The 19968-nt window shown below is 42.7% G+C and overlaps 1 protein-coding gene and 1 long non-coding RNA gene across 2 annotated transcripts; one reads left to right on the top strand and one right to left on the bottom strand.

The window, feature by feature from the left end:
- Nucleotides 1-5091: 5091 nt before the first annotated feature.
- LOC311067889 lies at nucleotides 5092-10317 on the top strand. The gene is made up of 4 exons (XR_014603294.1): nucleotides 5092-5275; nucleotides 5767-5812; nucleotides 6464-6532; nucleotides 10128-10317. It is a non-coding gene; the product is annotated as an uncharacterized lncRNA (long non-coding RNA).
- An 8559-nt stretch (nucleotides 10318-18876) lies between these two features.
- On the bottom strand, nucleotides 18877-19767 carry LOC311067852 (free fatty acid receptor 2-like; the record flags this gene model as incomplete). The annotated part of the gene is made up of 1 exon (XM_084089999.1): nucleotides 18877-19767. One exon carries the CDS (start codon nucleotides 19765-19767, stop codon nucleotides 18877-18879), a length of 891 nt encoding a protein of 296 aa, XP_083946125.1.
- Between the last annotated feature and the right edge of the window lie 201 nt (nucleotides 19768-19968).

The raw sequence follows: 19968 nt of genomic DNA, 5'->3' as shown, positions 1-19968 counted from the left end.
TCTGTCTTTAACATCTGACCAGTCATGCTGCCCTATAGCCTTTACACCAAGTATGACATTATGGATATAAGACTGTTTGACCTTTTCTTATCAGACCAAAACATATGTTTAGGAGGGTGTAAGTTTCCTGCACTGTAAACATAATCATAATTTTGACTTCCACATAATTATCAACATGCCAAAAAGATGCATTGTACTGATCATAGCTTAAGGTCTTTACTTAAAATGAAAAATTTATATTCACCGAACATATTTAATTGTGCGCTCAGTCGACGTGAAAAATCTGTGTTGGCTGAACAAATCTTAACTACAATACGCTGATTTCACGCAGCCGCCATTTTGAAATCGAAAGTGAGGCTCCGGTGGGAAGAACCCCGGAAGTAAAGATAAACAACAATGCCTTTGGACTACCAACCTGAAGCTGCTGCCTCGATTTACACTATTGGATGTTAATATCCAATATAGGATATGTATATAGTTTATTCCTGCTTCTTTTTTACTTTCTGAATTATATTAAAAAATATATATTTTATTTATAAATGAATTTCACTGTATATAGTCTAAAGTATGAAATAAATGTATGTACAGTTTTAGAATTGACACAACATCATTAAACACAACAATACGCCATCGCATTCACGACTCTCCTGTGATTAAAGGCGACACTTCCGGTTTTCTTCCCACCGGAGCCTCGCTTTCGATTTCAAAATAACGGCTGCGTGAAATCAGCGTATACGCATGCGCAAAATGTGCCTAAGGAAAAACCGTTGGTGGAGAATTCAAATTTCAAATGCGAACGCGCGGGAGAGAGAGCGGAGCCAAACCAGCCGGTGCTGAAGACGGAAACAACCATTATTCCCAAGAAGAGTCAGAACAAACACAGATATTCATCGTCACAAGTTTCAAGATGTTATGGTGACTATATTGAGCACTTAAATTATTATTAAATTAAATTACTTTATGGACCTGGCATAAAGTGTAAAGCGTATTTTCAATTTTGTAAAATCGCGAGTTCATGCATTCATTGGTTTCATGATGGTGTTTTCCCGGTTACCACATTATCTGATGGTAGCCAATAGTTTATTTTCCTCATGTCATATATGTCTAAAATATGGTTTGTTAGACTTCTGAGATGTATATCAATTTGTGTGATATTTGTGAACACAGTGTCATAGTTTGCAGTTGGCGTCGGCCTGTTTTCGGGTCTTATTGCCTTGTCAAATTGGTGAAAATCCAGCTTTTAATGTTGTTTATATGTCTATGTGGTGTTTTTAATATGCTTTAAGACAAACCATGTGTAAATTCATAAGTCGACACCAGTGGTGTAGTGGTAAAAAAAGAGGTGGGTAAACTATAAATTCTGGTGGACCACGACGTGGTCACCCGGTAAGGTGGGCCACTGCCTTCCGGTGTATGTGTATCCTGATGACATCGCTATGGGCTATCATTTGATGGTACTATCAAGGGTATCACTGGTTGTTCCCTCATCATAGGTCACACAATCACTATTCAATTCATACATTAATCTAAGTTCTTGTTAAAGAGACTCAAAAAGGAATAATATGGTTGAAATTGAAGTTTACTAAATGACAAAACAGAGAGAACAAAAATATTTAAGAGAGATCGAGATGGAGACTTATATCCAGGGCTTCCAATGCAATGCACTTGTGCATAATGATTAGGGATTTGGGATTATTTTCATAGTTGATTAATCTGTTGAATATTTCCTCGATTAATTGATTGTTTGGTCTATCAGAAAAATGTGGATCAGTGTTTCCCTGTAGAGGGAAAAGTCTTAAACCTGGTGCAGGCTTGATTCCCTCTGAATCTCTTGAACAGTTGGGTTTTGACATGCTCCCTACATTAAACCAGCTGCCTGTAATGAATAAAAACAACTTTTTTTGCATCATTTTAATGATTTCCTGTTGCGGCTGCGATCAAGTTTCATTCTCGCGCAGTTTGTTTAGTAACTTCACGAGCGTGTGTTTTCTGCTACGTGTGTGCGCCGTTCTCTTTGTTCCGTGTGTGTGTGTGTCGGCGCGCTGCGCTCATTGCTCCGTGTTTGCGCGCTGCGCATTCTGCTCTAGTTAACGGCCCAAATGCTCGAATCATGTGCCGATCGGCGATCACGCACTGGAAAAGCAAAGTCCGCTCACATAACGTGAAATTCAGAGGTGGATAAACGCAATGTAGAGGTGGATAAACGCAATGTAGAGGTGGATAAACGCACTTTGGAGGTGGGCAAACGCTATTTCCAAATTTTGGGAGGTGCGTAAACGGCGTTTACGTGCGTTTAGCCTCCACTACATCCCTGGTCGACACCATTGCTGAGTATTTTCTCCTTAAAACTGCAGTGAACCAAAGACAGTCTCAAAAACAAGTTTTGAAATTGCTGGTGTTTCTGACGTCACAAACTGCCTTGTAACCAATCAGATCAACGTGTGATGGTCAACGAGTGGATCTCTGAGCTGAATGAGTGAGTGAGTGGAGGCGGGGCTCATTTGCATATTCATTGAACCACTTATACTAAATGAGGCAAGGGTGTCGAGTTACATTCAAGATATTTTAAGGCATGAAGAATTTTTTTTTTTATATATATATATTTTAAAATATGTCATTTTTGTGATCTAAGATGAGTTTTAAGGGATAAAATGATTGACTACAGGAGGACTTTGATATCAAACACGTCAAGCTTGCCATTTTCTTATTCATCCATTCATTTTTTTTATCGCTCTGTCAGTAACTTCAAGCAGTCCTGAAAAGCTCAATATAATTACACACCACAGAATAAACAATAAAGAAAAATCTACATGGACTGACACAAGTCTCATCGTCTTTTATAATAAGTAACATCTGTTCTGTCACTTGCCAAATGAGATGCAGGGGAACTTTGTCATTAATGTTAACTTTTTATTTTTATTTGCAGGTTTTTAACCGCTCTTGAAAGTGTTCTTCACCACATCAATATCCTATGCAGAAGACTTCTTGAATGTATTCATTTTTTTCCGTATTTAAAATAAGGTATTTTGTTTGACTATAGACTACTGTGAATTACTGACAATTACTGAACAAACACAGAATATTGTTAAACGTGAATATAGTTTGCAAATGTGTACATTAAACATGGATTCCATATGTTTAGATGCACTATAATAATGTGTGAATTTCTGTATTTTTCTTTTAGGCACAGAAGTGTTGCACTAGAGTTGAACTGCTTACTGTGTGTCATTTTCATACACTGTAAAAAAAAATCCTAATTTTACAGAGAATAACTCTACATTTTTTAGAGTATTTTTCTGTAATTTTAAATTATATTCAAAACTCTGTAAAATTACAAACAATATCTGTAAATTAATTATTTGACTGTTAATTTAAGGATTATATCATTAATGACAAATTACAGTAATTCTTATTTTTTTTCACAGGACAATTACTGTATTATTTAAACAGTATTTTTCTGTTTTTTTAAATTACATACAAAGTTGTGTAAATTTACAATAAAATTATGTAATTAAATATGTAGCTCATTATATTAAAGGTTTATATCCATACTAACAATCTAACATATTTCCTTGTCATTTTAAAGTAAATGTTATTAGTTTTACATTTAAGTGTATTTTTACATTTTAACTCTGTAATTCTGGATACAAATTTAATGCAAGCAAACTGCACAATTATTGTTAAATTGATCTTGCTGGTCAGACAGCAGGCCAACAGGGTTCATGATGGAACATGTGGTGTGTTTAGGTCCTCCTGGGAAGTTTGTATTCATGAGGTTTTATATATTTTTTTATGTTTTAAATTAATTTATGAAGCCATTACATATTATATTGTTATATTATAATGCTCATATTTTGTGCAGGCATTAGCTTACTTCATTGTAAATAGAAAAGCCTGACAATGTCACTGCTTTAAGTATTGTGGTATTCCTCAATGTTTCTCACTTCAAGATCAGGGTTAAAGAAAATTCTGAGCTTCCTACTCATATTTTCATCTTTGTCGTGGCGTTCATGTGCGTTCAACTCGTAAATACGATCTTTATGACATGACTTGAATCCACCAATAGCTCTAGCTTAGGGACAGTCCATACAAACACTCTTTGCAAAATTACATTACAGACTGTCTCAGTGAGAAGTTCTTTGTCCTGTATCAACGCTAAACGGAGTATCCATGCTGTTAAATAAAAGTCTGTAGACAAGGGTTAGGGTTAGAGTTAGGGTTAACCTTAACCCTTAATTTCTAACCCAGCCCCGGTTTCACATTAATGGTGTGCATCTTGAGACAAAACAATGACACTGACATATTTTAAGATAAGTTAGTGCAAGTTGCTTTCAGGTAAAACAGCTCAAACGTGCATTTTAGTCTGGGACTACAGGCTTAAGCCTTGCCAGTGAAACCCGGGGTATATGTTGTAACTTGTATAGAATTATGCCAATGTTAGCAAAGTGTTGCGTTGGACAGAGGATTAACCCTAAACCAACAGGTTGTGTAACAGTGCCACACAGGGTGAAAACCAAGACATTATTAGGCATAAGAGTGTTTCTAAAGGAAAGGTCAATAATTTGTTAAAGTGCAAAAGGGTCATTATGGGTCACATGGATGTAACTCCAATGTCAGCCAGAGTATACCAATCCATTAGTTTTTCATATAGGTCTAGCCTACATACAGAATTTTATATGAATACATATGCAGTGTTTGTTCTGTTTAATATAGCCTATAATCTGTTTGCTCTGTTAAACTGCTGTTTAGCAGAGCAGTGGTAAATATATGTTGTTATATATGGTATATAAGTTATTGTAAGTTTAATTTTTAATCATGCACTGCAATGAAAACACCATTTAACCAATTGAATAAATATAACAGCCAGCCTACAAATACAACTAAATAAATAGCACGTGTATATTTTTTCCTATTTTTTCTTTTAAAAAATGTCATCTTTTCTTGTAATTGCAATGTTACACCACACTATTGGCTGGCTCTCCGAGTTGTTTTGAACATGATTGGTTATTCTGACTGTCATCCAGGAATCTGGCCAATGACAGCTATGCGCGCCTTTTACAGGTCAAGTTTGAATTGAATATCCGTCTGTTGCTCTGGATCTTCAGTACTAGCCTATTCGGTTTTGTGGCTTTTATATTGTTTAAAACATGGATTTTTTTACATCGGACTGCTACATTTTTATTTTGAGCGAGTTGCGGGATGTTAATGAAGAACAAACAAGGAATATGGACAACGCATTAACAACGTGTAACGGACATATTGCAATCTGCGGAAGGTAAATAACTTTTTATTTTATAAAAACAATTCTGCTACATCAAAATATAGTGTGTTAAATTGAGAATCTAAACGCGATTAGAGCAATATCGATATTAGTACATGTTTCAATGTATTAGGCTATGTTATGTGTTGCTAGCATGTGTAAATATTGTCAGCTAACGTTAACTTAACGTTATAGTTTTTGAAAAGAAAAAAACTCAGCATAGGAGCTTTACAATGACTGAGAACATTGTCTCTTTAGACAGAGAGGAACTCGAACCACACTATTTGACTCTAGAAGAATATGCAAACTAGGCTTTTGAATCATGTTGATCGTGGGATATAGGCCTAACGTTACCGATCAGTCATCATAATAAGTATATATTATAAACATAAATAATTTTGGAGTTTGTGAGTAAAATTTTGCAAGCTTTCGCAAATGCCTCTGTTAGTAAGTAAATACAAATAGCTAATATTGCTGTGTATGTGTGTGTTTCCCTCATGATCCAGGAATATTGGGAATAAATATGATCCAGCCACATGATCTTCAGATGCGGTGAGTATTGTCATAGTAAAATACACGTGAAATAGAGACAGAACATGTAAAGTCTGCTCAAAGGCACACTGGTTCAAACCCTCCAGACAATATTTTACCTATCTTCTTGAGTTCACAGGCCTAGCTGACCCAAAAATAAATGTCCTTTCAAAATGAAAGTATTTTCAAACCTGTATGACTTACTTCTGTGAAACACAAGAATGTTGGGAATAAAACAACATTGGAACCCATTGTATGAAAAAAAAAAAGAAGAAAAAAAAACAGTGAAGGCATTTCTCAAGATATCTTAATTAAGGTTCTACAAAAGAAATTCATGCAGTTTTGGAACAACATGGAGTAAATAGTGAGAGAACTCTATTTTTTGGATGAGCTGTTCTTTTTAGGACATGTTCCCAGGGTCCTTTGCTAAATTAACCATGGTTTTTATTATAGTAAAAGTTTAGAAACCATGTTTTTATGGTGGATTGATTACAATACTTTATTACCATTTGGTAGCAAAACTATGGTTGATGTTAGTAAGGGTTCTACAGATTTATATAACACTTAAGGAACACATTAAAAAATGGTCCTATGTCACCCAGATCAATAGTCTGTTAACACACAGGTAATAATTAACGCACTTTTTAACTTTTTTTTTAATATATTTTTTAGATCAAGCATTGGAACAATGTTTACGGAGCAGAACAGGCACCAACAGAGAAACAAGCCCATCATTCAGTAGTAAGTATCCACTGCAGTATATAAAACAAAAAAAGTTATCTCTTTTTTTCTCCCTCGTGCCATCCCAGATGTATATCTGACTTTCTTTCCACAGAGATTTTTTGAAAAATTATCCATTATTGTAAGCCAATATAATGCAAGTGCATGCTCCAGAAACTACATACAGCCTACAAACAGCTGCTGTGTTGTTCCAGGGCTCGCAAAATTTCAAAATCGCTGGTAGCCCTTCGGGCAGGCACTCTTCAGATTTTGGTAGCCCGAAATTAATTTTACTAGCCCATATAAAAAGACTACAATTTTTAATGTAGAATATTGGTTAGGAGTCAAAACAATGAATCAAAAACTTTTTCAAAACACAAATATCAACAAATATGCATCTGGTTCTAACTGAACTGAAATTTGTGTGACCAGTATGGAACATGAATCAGTCATGTCTGTGGCTTAGCCCCCAATGAGGGTATGATAAAAAATAAGTAACTCTTTAGTTTAGGGTCTAATACTCACTATTAACTTGTTTCATTAATATGCAGATGGCAGGGTTTTTTCATCACTGAGGTCCCGAATGTGAGATATGCTAGTCAGGGGGGTCGGGGGCACCCCCGAGAAATTTTTTATTTCTCTGATCTACATATGTGCATTTTAAGATGTTTTGAAGGCCAAAAAAAAAGGATAACAATAGCTTTAAAACCATGTAAGTGGGCAGCTGATTATTTTTCTCTCCTCATCAGCATCACACTCCTATTCTCTTTGTTTTTATCTTGCTCTGTCTCTTCCCCTCCTAAAGCTGAGCTTTGACTGATATAGGCTTTTCATTTCTGTCTGTCAGTGAAGTAAACAAAGGGTCAACTGATTGATTTATGAATCATTTTCTCAGATGCATTAATTTACTGAAAGCTACCAGGAAAGCTAGGTAGCCTAACTAAGTTTATTAAATTCATTCACAATATGTTCACATTCATTATTGATCTTATTCCTAATACAGGGCTGTAGACAGGGCTTTATAATCAAAGAGGTCCTACATTTAAGGTTATTAGGGGGTTCAAATTTTTTATTTCTCTGATATGTGCATTTCAAGACGTTTGAAGGCCAAAAAAGGATAAGAAATAGCTTTAAAACCATGTCAGCAGGCAGTAGATGATACCTGCTCTTACTTCTTATACATCACTCTTTCTTTTTCTCTCAGTCTCCTCATCTTGCCCTGTCTCTTCCCCACCTAAAGCTGAACTTTTTTAATTAACTGAAGGCTACAAATTGTATATTAATTCTCAAAGTGTACACATTCATTATTCATCTTGTGCCTAACATGAAAACGGCTTTGTTAATGCTCTGTTAATGTCTCCTCACAATGACAGTAAACTAATTGTCACATTACATAGGCCTATTTTCAGTTCAAAATGGCGAAATTCGACAAAAGTATATTCATTTGCCTGATTATTTTTGTCATTCGTTTCACATTTATGACCTAAAAAAGCTGTCAAATATGAAATGTTTAGTTTAGCTACTTGCATCTTATCTCGCACTTGACCGTAAACTGAAGCGTCGAGTCGCTCTGATCAAATTCGCGCTCAGCAGCTTCTTGTGAACATAAAGCCCGCCTACTTTGATTTGATTGGTCATCTAAAATTTTCTGACATTGACGAGCACCACAGACCAATGAGTGACAGACCAATGAGACTCAGGTGAACACACACAAACACACACACACCCTGTCCTCTGTTTCTGACGTTCGCTCTGCTCGGCGCCGCTGCGGATTGAAGATGAAGAACGCGCTGAATCTGATTATAACAAGACTGAAGCGAACACTATTTCAGATAGCCCGTCGGGCAGGCCGGTTATGCTTTTTGGTAGCCCGACTGGAAAACACAATAGCCCCGGGACGTCGGGCAGGCGATTTTGCGAGCCCTGTGTTCACACAGGACGTTTTCTGCACTTATCATGTGAGCTTTACAATGCTCTTGGATTATTGTCAGGATGTGTGTTTGGACCATTTCGACCTTCAGCATTTTGTTGTCTATTCACTTGCATTATTCGACACACGAACACAAGAGATGGATAATTTTTCTAAAAGTCTAGTTTATTTTTTCAAAAATTTGTGTTCATCTGAAGAAAGAAAATCATATACCTTTCGGACGGCATAAGGGAGAGTAAATGAGGGGAGGATCCCCTTCCACAAATGCGTTAGCAAAGGGTACATGCGATGGTAAATTAACTGAAGTAATTTTATCTTATAGTAATTTTATTTTATATTTATAGTAATGTGACCTAGGATGACAAGTCCCCGTGATTCATTTTAAAACTAGATATGGTGGAAGAGTTCAATTTAACAGAATAATTTGAGTTGTTTGTTTGGGTTTGCTATATTACACACATTTTCATCATACATTTCATATAAGGTTTAAATAATTTCCATAGGTAAAACTATTAATACGTTTAGATACGTTAAATGTAACTACCTGCAGGGTTCAAAGACGTCAAGAACACACAAACTTAGGTACTTTACACAACAACGATGTACTAAAAACAGAAACGTTTTTTCTTTGTACAGATGACAATGTTATTAAAACGATTCCCGTTCGCACAGATCGGCGAAAACGTCTAAATCGCTGTTTTATCCATGCCACAAAGTAACTGGTGATGCCACTCTGTAAAGAAAGACTACATGCCTGTGCACATTCGTATTCACACGCATGCCTATAGACTAAACACATAATACGCATATGCATGCCTTTACCGTTTTCACAGATTCACATTTCAGTAGTTTAGACCGAGACGATTTTAGTTGGAAACTGAGTCGTGTAAACGGCCCCTTACTAATTAAAAAACCCCAGGGCATAGGGATGCTCACTTTTGATTGGAATTTACCCACTGTCATGCAGATTATAGCTCAAACCCTAATTAAACTGACCTGAACCAGCTAATCAAGATCCTCAGGATAACCAGAAACAGTTTGGAGCTACACTCTGCAGGACACTGGCCCTCCAGGAGTTTGGCACACATGAACTGAAGGGATAGTTCACAGTCAGGCAAACAAGAAAATTCTCCCAAATAATTTACTAATTTACCCTCATGTTGTTCCAAACCTTTATGCATTTTTTGGTTGCCAACATTCTTCAAAAATATCTAATTTTAATGCATGGTTTGAAAAGACATGATGGTGAGTAAATGATGACAGAATTTTCATTTTTGGGTGAACTATCTCAAGTACTTTAATAATCTCACACAATGAGAATATACCTTTTTTTTTTTTTTAAACACACATAATATATTTAATTCCCTGGAGGATGAGAGAAAGACCCTCATTACCCATATCACAGCAGTCTGAAAACACCTCCAGTTAATACAAATATTGTTGGTTTTATTTTATAATACAAATTGGCATTCTAGGCGTTTACCTTGCAATGATACCTCTGGAAAAGAATGTCCATTGTTGTGAATCTACATGTTCCTTCTTTTGGTGATGCACATTTTTCAATCGGACATAAGTTTTAGATACCAGACAAATCAGAAGACAAACAGACAATTTAAATAAAAATGAAATCATCAATTGAAATCATTTTGAGAGAATCATAGTGTGTCCTTTTTTTTTTCTTCCCAGATGCACCAAGCTGATTACTGGCCGTTTGCTGGATTGCTGTTTATTTGCTGTATCTGTCACTTCTGGTACACTTTTGTTGTATGTTTTGATTTAACTTATTAATAAACTTGTATAGTAAGGAATAAGGATTCTGAATGTAAAGAGCATATAATATTTAATATCAGAACTATGCAGAACTATGTGACCCCCAGGGGTCTGAATAATTCCATTTTATTTAGATTTACAAGTTTACATTGTTTAAATACTATTCAATTATATGTAAACACAAGTGCTGCAAATTAAAGTTTGAGATGATTTTAATCAGTTTTATACAGTTTTTTTTTACAGACTTATTTTGTCTTTTCTTACATTCTTGAGCACGTCTTGACAATTTATTGAATGTGTTTGATCGTTATAATTTAGGAAAGATCTGTTAAATAACAGTGTTTCTCAGTAGAACTTTTAGTGCCGTCACTTTATTAAAGGTGTTTGATTGTAATAATTTAGGAAATACCTGTAAAATAACAGTGTTTCTCAGTAGAACTTTTAGTGCCATAACTTTATTAAAGGTGTTTGGTCATTATAATCTTGGAAAAATCCATAAAATAAAAGTTTTACACTGTAAAAAAATAATTGTAAAAAAAAACGGTCAAATGACGGCTGCCAAACAAAAACCGTAAAATTAAGGTAAAATATCTTCATTCAAACAAGGAAAAACCTGTAAAATAACTGTTTTTTTCTAAAACTTTTAATGAAAAATTCTGTAAAATTATAGTTTTTGCACTTTATTGGAATTAAGATATTTTACTTTAATTTTACGGTTTTTGTTTGGCAGCCGTAGCTGCCAGTCATTTGACCGTTTTTTTACGATTATTTTTTTTACAGTGTAGGCTACATCGTAAATACGAACTTCCCATGAGGACCGAACGCACCATAACAGGGAACGTTCTCGGAACTTTGCCAAGGTTCTCTCAAAGTTACGAACAAACGCCTTACAGAAACTAGATAATTCAAAGTTATCTGGTCTTTATTAATGTTCTCAAAACATTAGCCTATATGTAGACCCGGCTAGGTCTCCGCTGGCAGATATATATAGATAATCCTCTGATAGGAGTGCTCTGGAAATATTGGAAATATTAAACAGAAATCATCGACGCAGGATAACAGTTGCTCATTCTCCATTCATTCCCAGATTCCCAGAGTGACGCTGCTGGTGGGTGCTGCCACCCTGTGTTCATTTTATGAAACAGCATGTCATTGTGTGCTTCTTTGTAATCTCTCATTAGTATTCAATTCTATAAATCAGAATAAAATAAAATACGATTGCAATAGAAGGAAAGGAAACAAAAAGTAATAATCTCAACAAAAAATTTATTTTGTTAGTGTCACATCCACCCCGACAAACAAAAATGGCTCCCGACATTCACAAAAAACTCCTTTTTTTTTCTTTTTTCTTTTTTTCTAATAAACTTGTGTGGTGACTGGCATGTAATATGTGTAGGGCATGTACATTTGTGGTGCGTAAGGAGCAGGTAGGATGAACTGTCTGGTTATGTGTGGGATGAAAGGTAGGGGGGCCGAGGTAATCCATGAGGAAATGGAATCTACATGGGTTTGTATTGAAGGTTGGCCCAGTGACTCATAAGTGAACATCGGCCTCGGTCTCCTCTCTCTGGCCGACCTCCTAACCTCTCTGTGTGCATCTTCTGCAGGCCAAGTCATAATAGAGGTATAACTCGGTCTTCCCTCCTGTACTTTTTCAGCATGTCCATTTTTCTCATCCTCTCCAGGCTGAGGTAGGTAAGTGACATCAGGTTGTTCACTTGTCTGTGATTCATCTCCCACTAATTCCACTTCTCTGTCCTTTGAGCTTTGTTTATCCTCTTTTACAGGAATGTTTTGTTCGTGCTCTCTTTCAGGTAGGTTTGTCTCATCTGTGTGTGTATTGTCTCTTTCAGGTGTCTCTCGTCCATCTGGTAAGTATGTGTCCATAGGTTCGGTTTCTCTCATCGGTTATGTATTTGGACATTCTTTGTGGGTCATGGTCGGTTTCATTGGAGTCTGACCAGGCACTGTTTCAGGAGATGACTTTGACACTGGACTTTGCTCTCTCCCTGAGGCCGCTGATCTGCCATGTCCAGCTTGATCATTTTCCATCCTGACTACAGGTGTTCTCAGCCAATAACCTCCTGTCCACTCATCATCATCATCAGTGTCCGGTATTCCATCATTGTCAGCAGAGCTTGCCCTCTGTTGAGGTTGCTTTTGTCTCTGACGGGGAGTTACAACAGAGTCAGCTGACTGTGCTGGGCTCTCAACAGGCAAGTCATGTACTAACAGCAGCAAGTTTCTGTGTATGGTTCTGTTCCTTGCATTTGGGTCTTTCTCAGGATGAATGACATACCGGATTGTCTGAGATTTGCTCCTTCACCACATAGATCCTCTTCTCCCAGTATGAGCGTAGCTTACCGGGTCCACCTCGCTCACCCAGCGCGGGTATAAACAGGAAGCGGGCGCACGCACACATTGTCTTTCACTTTCGGAGCCGAGCTTCTGTTAGAGCTTCTATAAGACTGCTGTATATTGAAGACTTCAAAGAAGACTCTCTATCCAGTGTTGGTGTGATGGCGTGATCAGCGGTGGCCACGAGCATTGCAGCTCACAACTGCTGTTTTCACAGCACTACAGTTCTGTGTGTGTGTCTGTGTGTGTATGTCGGTTCGGTGGGCGTTTCCCCTGTGTTTATACAAACACCGCGGCTACCCCTGGGAGCCTCAGCACTGAGAGAGTTATTTAAAAAAAAATGTTTTCACTAAAAGAGCAACACAAGTGTGACCCTGCATCTTTTTCGAAATGTCATTCTGCTTGTGCATTTCTGGATGCCGTCGTTCCCTGGCGCCAGCAGATGGCCACAGTAGTTGCCTCTCGTGTTTGGACATTCAACACACTGAGGCAGCTTTTGTGGATAGTTCATGTTCCCATTGCGGGAATATGACTGTCACAGCGCTGAGATCGAGACTCGCCTTCCTAAAGGGAGGTGCAGTCCCCTCGCCTATGCCCCGATCTAGCGTCTATTCTGCCCCGCAGAATAGACCTACTTCTGTGCATGACCAGGGTGATCTGAGGATTACCGTGAGGGCTTCCCCGCTGAGACAACCTCCCCTCCCTCACGCCTCACAAGCGCTGCTGCCATTGGAGCCCCTTAGTGAACGACTTGGTCCTCCTCCTGGATGACCAATCGTTTCCTTTGGGGCTCCAGCTGACGATCAGATGTCGATCGCAGCATCGGAGGGGGAGCTTCAGTCCTCTGGAGATGAAGACTCGGCTGCGTTACCCCCCTCGGGGCGTGTAGCGTTGTCCGAGACCGATACAGAATGGGCAGCTATGCTTTCCCGGGCCGCTGAGAAGGTCGGGCTTGTGTGGAACCCTCCACCACGTCCCGAACCTTCTCAGTTGGACGATTGGTTTCTCGGGGCGGGCCGCGCTGGTTCTCAGTGCGCCGCCCCGGTACCTTTCTTTCCGGAGGTGCATGAGGAGCTTTCTAGGACATGGACGGCACCGTATAGTGCCAGAAGCCGTCCTAGTGGCTCCTCTCCCCTCACCACCCTCGACGGCGGGGCAGCTAAGGGGTATGTGGATATCCCCCCAGTGAAGCGGGCTGTTGCGATGCAGTTGTGTCCAGCGTCCGCCGCCTCTTGGCAGGGTAATCCACGCCTCCCGTCCAAGGCCTGTAAGTTTTCGTCCGGTCTAACGGCGAGGGCTTACAAGGCTTGTGGACAGGCTGGTTCCACCCTCCATGCCATGGCGCTCTTGCAGATCCACCCAGGCGCTCATGGACATGAACGAGGGTGGTTCTGACCCAGAGCTCCTCCGGAAGCTCCGTGTGGCAACCGATGTCACCTTGGTGGTCCAGGAGCGCCACCTTTGACTTAACCTGGCTGACATGAGGGACACCGATAAATATCGGTTCCTGGATGCCCCTCTGTCCCAGGATGGGTTGTTCGGCGACGCGGTCGAGAGCTTCGCCCAACAGTTCTTGGCCACACAGAAGCAGACGGAGGCCATTCGACACATCCTGCCCCGGCGGACCGCTGCTGCTCCCACCCGTCCGCCGGCCGCAGACCCTCTGTCTACTTGTCGCCGAGCAAGCTGCAGGAAGTTGACCCCGCCCGTCCAGGCCGCTGCCAAACCAGGAGGCAAGCGACGGTGCAAACGACCCTGAGACGGGCGGCCCAGAGGTGGATCAAGTTGCTCTTCAGGAGATGGCGAACGCGCCACTCCTTCCCCCGGTGGAGGGCCGGGCGGAGAATCTTTTGTTTCCTTTTCTTTATGTTCTGCCACTGACCCACGGGTCAGTGGTACCCACATTTTCAACAAAAGAGCAATTTCTGAAACCTCTGGGCCCCAAGAGGGTGCGCTTGGCGGTCGACGACGCTATGCCTTGTCACCCCCAAGCCCCTCTTTCATCGCCAGCAGGCAGCAGTGGCTGTGTTCCGGACGCACTGACGGCTCCACACACTCACTCTGTCCTTCGACGGAAGCAGGTACGTGTTGCACCACACACTCAGACCCCACTTCGTGCCGCTATGCCATCCGAGTCGGGTCCCTGCATTCCGCCGCTCTGCCCCACCCCGGGTACGTCTGTGGTGCCGTTGGTCCCGCTTGCATGGTGTCTGGGAGCCTGGCTAGCGGTCCCCAGCCCGTCTCGTTGGTTCATCCATAATATCAGACTCGGCTATGCGATTCAGTTCGCCCGGTGTCCCCCTGTTTTCAAGGGCATTCTGTTCACCCGTGTTCTGGCGGACAATGCCACTGTGCTCAGGGCAGAGATCGCAGTCCTACTGGCGAAGGACGCGATCGAGCCGGTCCCTCCAGCCGTTATGAAGACCGGCTTCTACAGCCCGTACTTCATTGTACCCAAGAAAGGTGGTGGGTTACGACCAATCTTGGACCTGCACGTCCTGAACCGGTCCCTTCACAGGCTACCGTTGCTTACACAGAAACGAATTTTTCGCGATTCTCCCTCGACACAGACCGTTTCTTCGCTTTGCGTTCGAGGGACGGGCATATCAGTACAAGGTCTTACCCTTCGGGCTGGCTCTGTCGCCCCGCGTCTTCACGAAAGTCACGGAGGCAGCCATTGCTCCCATGTGCGAGCGTGGTGTTCACATTCTCAACTACCTCGACGACTGGCTCATTCTGGCCCAGTCGAGAGAGCAGTTGTGCGAACACAGGAACATGGTGCTCAGTCACCTCAGCCACCTAGGGCTTCGGGTCAACTGGGAAAAAAGCAAACTCACCCCCGGGCAGAGGATCTCTTTTCTCGGTTGGACTCGGTCAACATGACAGCGCGCCTCACCGAGGCCTGTGTCCAGTCAGTGTTGAACTGTGTGAGCACGCTCAGACGCAGAACAGCGGCACCACTGAAACTTTTTCAGAGGCTCCTGGGGCATATGGCATCTGCAGCCGCGGTAACGCCGCTCGGATTGCTTCATATGAGGCCGCTCCAATACTGGCTCCACGATCGAGTCCCGAGATGGGCGTGGCAGAGCGGCTCGTGCCGGGTCCAAGTGACTCCACACTGTCGCCAAACTCTCAGCTTGTGGTCGGACCCTTCGTTCCTGCGGGCTGGTGTTTCCCTGGAGCAAGTGTCCAGGCACTCTGTGGTCACCACGGATGCCTCTGCCACCGGCTGGGAGGCCACGTACAACTGGCATGCAGCTTCAGGTCTGTGGACGGGGCCTCAACTGCATTGGCACATCAACTGCCTTGAGTTGTTAGCAGTACGTCTTGCGCTGAGCCGCTTCAAAACGCAGCTACTAGGCAAGCATGTACTGGTCCGTACAGACAGCACTGCGACCATTGAGTACATCAGCCGCCAAGGTGGTGTACGCTCCCGCCGCATGTCAGAACTCACCCGCCATCTCCTCCTCTGTCTCACTCAGGCACGTCTCACTGCCAGTTGTTTTATTCCCTGACACAGCTGGCCCCGGGGCCTACGCAAGTATGCGTTTCCCCCAGTGAGCCTTCTTGCACAGACCTTGTGCAAAGTCAGGGAGGACAAGGAGCAGGTCTTGCTAGTTGCGCCGTATTGGCCCAAACGGACCTGGTTCCCGGAACTAGTGCTCCTCACGACAGCCCCTCCCTGGCCCATTCCTCTGAGAGAGGACCTGCTCTCTCAGAGACAGGGCACCCTATGGCACCCACGTCCAGACCTCTGGAAACTCCATGTCTGGTCCCTGGGTGGGACGCGGAGGTTCTAGGTGACCTACCCCCCGTGGTAGTTGACACATCACTTCCGCTAGAGCCCCCTCTACGAGGCGCCTCTATGCGTTGAAGTGGAACCTGTTCGTTGACTGGTGTTCTTCTCATGAGGAGAACCCCCGATCTTGCTCGATCAGAGCCGTGCTTTCCTTCCTGCAAGAAGGGCTGGAGCGAAGGCTGTCTCCCTCCACCCTTAAAGTGTATGTTGCCGCAATTGCCGCACATCACGATGCAGTTGAAGGTAAGTCATTGGGAAAGCACGACCTGATCGTCAGTTTCCTGAGGGGGGCGAGGAGACTGAATCCTCCTCACCCACTCTCTATACCCTCTTGGGATTTGTCTCTGGTCCTTTCGGCACTTCAGAGACCACCCTTTGAGCCTCTGCAATCAGCTGAGTTAAAAATCCTGTCCTGTAAGACAGTACTCCTGGTTGCAATGGCCTCTATCAAGAGGGTAGGGGACCTGCATGCATTTTCGGTCGACGAATCGTGCCTAGAATTCAGCCCGGGTAACTCTCACGTGATCCTGAGACCCCGGCCCGGATACGTGCCCAAGGTTCCTACCACTCCCTTCCGGGACCAGGTGGTGAACATGCAAGCACTGCCTTCGGAGGAGGCCGAACCAGCCCTGGCTTTTCTCTGTCCCTTTCGCGCTCTGCGTCTGTACGTGGACAGAACGCAAAGCTTCAGGACTTCAGATCAGCTCTTCGTCTGTTACGGAGGCCAGCAGAAGGGAAAGGCTGTCTCCAAGCAGAGGATGGCCCACTGGATAGTGGATGCCATCGCCTTGGTTTACGAAGCCCAAGGCGTGCCCTGCCCGCCTGGGTTGAGAGCCCACTTCACTAGGGGTGTCGCTTCTTCCTGGGCGCTGGCACACGGCGCCTCGCTGACAGACATCGGTAGAGCTGCGGGCTGGGCGACACCTAACACGTTCGCTAGGTTTTATAGCCTACGTGTTGAGCCGGTTTCTTCCTGTATGCTCGCTTCAACTAGCCGGTAACACCGAAGTTCCCGCTCTAGTGTCGGCTTGCTGCGCCACTCCCTTCCTCGGAACGGATACGTGCGCTTTTTGCTCCAGTCGAGTTCCCCACTTAGGCGAACCCTGTGAGTTCCTCCGCACCCCTCTGGCAGTCGGACGTTGCGGAGCGTCTGACGCCAGGTTTAGTGCTCATATGCTTGTGTAACTTGTGCTAGGCTGGGTTCCATATGTGGTGATCCCTGCGGCGATCCAATATGCGTATTCTTCCACGACCAGCTCCCTGCGGTGAGCCCGTGTCTTTCCCTTGGCAGAGTCTGCTCAGCCGTCATTGTCTGGTTTAGCCTCCCCCTTTCAGGCTGGAGCCACCCCAGTGACATTCCATATGTTGCACTGCCCCTTCAGCCAGTCCATATGTGTATTCTCCACATGGTACCTCCCTTCGGGCAGGATGTGGCTCCGCAGCGTCCTTCTCCCCTGGAAAGGCACGCTTTCTCAGTGTTATCCAAGAGTTCCACTGTGTGGGGTATAACGGAACAGCAGTTGAACTCCCTCTACGCAGGTCTTCCGCCCCAGCCAATTGGGGGTCTGAGAGTCTTGCGTATGGCGCTGGATGTGGCAGCAACCGTGGCGTTTTCTAAGGGATCCCAATTACGTCGTCACGTCGACGTTACGTCGAACGTGAGCGACTGAAAGGGAACGTCTCGGTTACTAATGTAACCCTCGTTCCCTGAAGGAGGGAACGGGAGACGTAACGTCCCGTCGCCACCGTTGCTGACCATCGCTGCATGGCCGTCACAATCTCGGCTCCTCAGCGAAAAACAATGTATGCGTGTGCCCGCTTCCTGTTTATACCCGCGCTGCGGGGCGGGGCGCGTGACGCGATTCACGCACGCCAACGTTCATTGGCTCGTTCTGTAGACACTCGAAGTTGATAGGGCTCCCTGAAGTGATCCCAATTACGTCGTCACGTCGATGTTACGTCTCCCGTTCCCTCTTTCAGGGAACGAGGGTTACATTAGTAACCGAGACATTTATGCATTACATTTATCTATAGTGTCAGTAAAAACATATATAATGTTAATGTTTGGAACTTTCTATTCATTAAAGAATCCTGAAGAAACAACGTATCACAGTTTCCACAAAAATATGAAGCAGCATAACTAAGAAATGTTTCTTGAGCGTCAAATCATCATATTAGAAAGATTTCTGAAGGATCATGTGACTCAGTAATGATTGACTGGAGTAATGATGCTGAAAATTTAGCTTTGCTTCACAGGAATAAATTACACTTTACAATATACGAACTTGGAAAACAGTTATACAAAATTTTACAAAATATTACTGTTTAGTAAAAATATTTATTAAATAAATGTTGCATTAGTGAGCAGAAGAGACTTACAAATCTTAAAATTTCTTTACTGGCCTACTAGTACTAGGAAGATGAAAAAGGAAAATAACCCTTGTGATTTACAAGAAGCCATGACATAGTGACATTCAAATGCAAAAGCTGTTAATTTTGATATAGTCTTCAGTTCAGTGTTGCACTTTTCTTATGCCTAAAACTTTTCTTCAGAAAAGCGATCATCGCGCTTTCACGGAAAGTGGAGGATGAGAAGTAGAAGACGAATGGGTCGAGGCATGTGTTGAGCGTGCTGGGCAGGAGTGTGTAGTACCTCCACAACGGGCTCTTGTTGGTGCTGAAACCCACCAGATGGGACAGGTTATAGGGCAGAAAACAGAGTAAAAAGATGGTCAGCGTGCACAACGCCATCCCAATGGCCCTTTGCTTTTTTACTTTGGCTATGTGAGGCCTGCTATACAAGATATAGATGCAGTTAATATAGCATAAGATGCAAACTAAGAGCGGTAGCAAGTACATGACCACAAAAAACTCGAAACGAACTGGTAACAAGATCTTCTTTTGGTTCTCGGTGAAGTTCTCATAGCAGACGGTTTTGGGTTCAGTGCGGTTCGGCTGTGGCATGTGGACGATGATGAATACGATGCTGCAATGACCGGCACTGAACAGCCAGATGAAGACGCTGCAAACCGAGGCGTAAAGAGGCTTTCGCATGAGTCTGTATTTGAACGGAAAGGCCAGTCCTAAGTAGCGATACACGGCTATAGCCATGAGCAACAGGGAGCTGGTGTAAATCGTGGTGAAAAAGAAGAAGGATGCGATCGAGCACAGGCTCTTGGATAAGTACCAGTTCATTCCTACAGCAGCTTCATACATCTTGAAGGGCAGAAAGAAAAGGAAGACCAAGTCGGACGCCGTCAGGTTGAAGAGAAGGACGTCATTCAGACTGGGTTTGTCACCGAGTTTCCTTATGAACGTGCACATGGCCAGGAGATTGGCCGGCAAGCCGATTAGAAACGTCACGATGTAGACGGCTAAAATGACCCAGTGGTTTGTCATTTTGCATGTGAAAGGACTCTGAAAAGTAGCAAAAAGAGATTGACATTTATCATACAACTTATATGAGAGTTAAAATGCAACATTTATAAGTACTTTTACTTAGATTATGATTTAGCCAACACTATTGATAGAGTGGCTTAAAAATAAAAAAATAAAAGAAATGTGACTTTGAGGCATTTTTAAATGTGACCATCATGTCTA

Source organism: Abramis brama, assembly GCF_963993115.1.
Source record: "Abramis brama genome assembly, chromosome: 17".
Taxonomy (NCBI): Eukaryota; Metazoa; Chordata; class Actinopteri; order Cypriniformes; family Leuciscidae; genus Abramis; species Abramis brama.
This window is presented reverse-complemented; position numbering and strand designations above follow the sequence as displayed.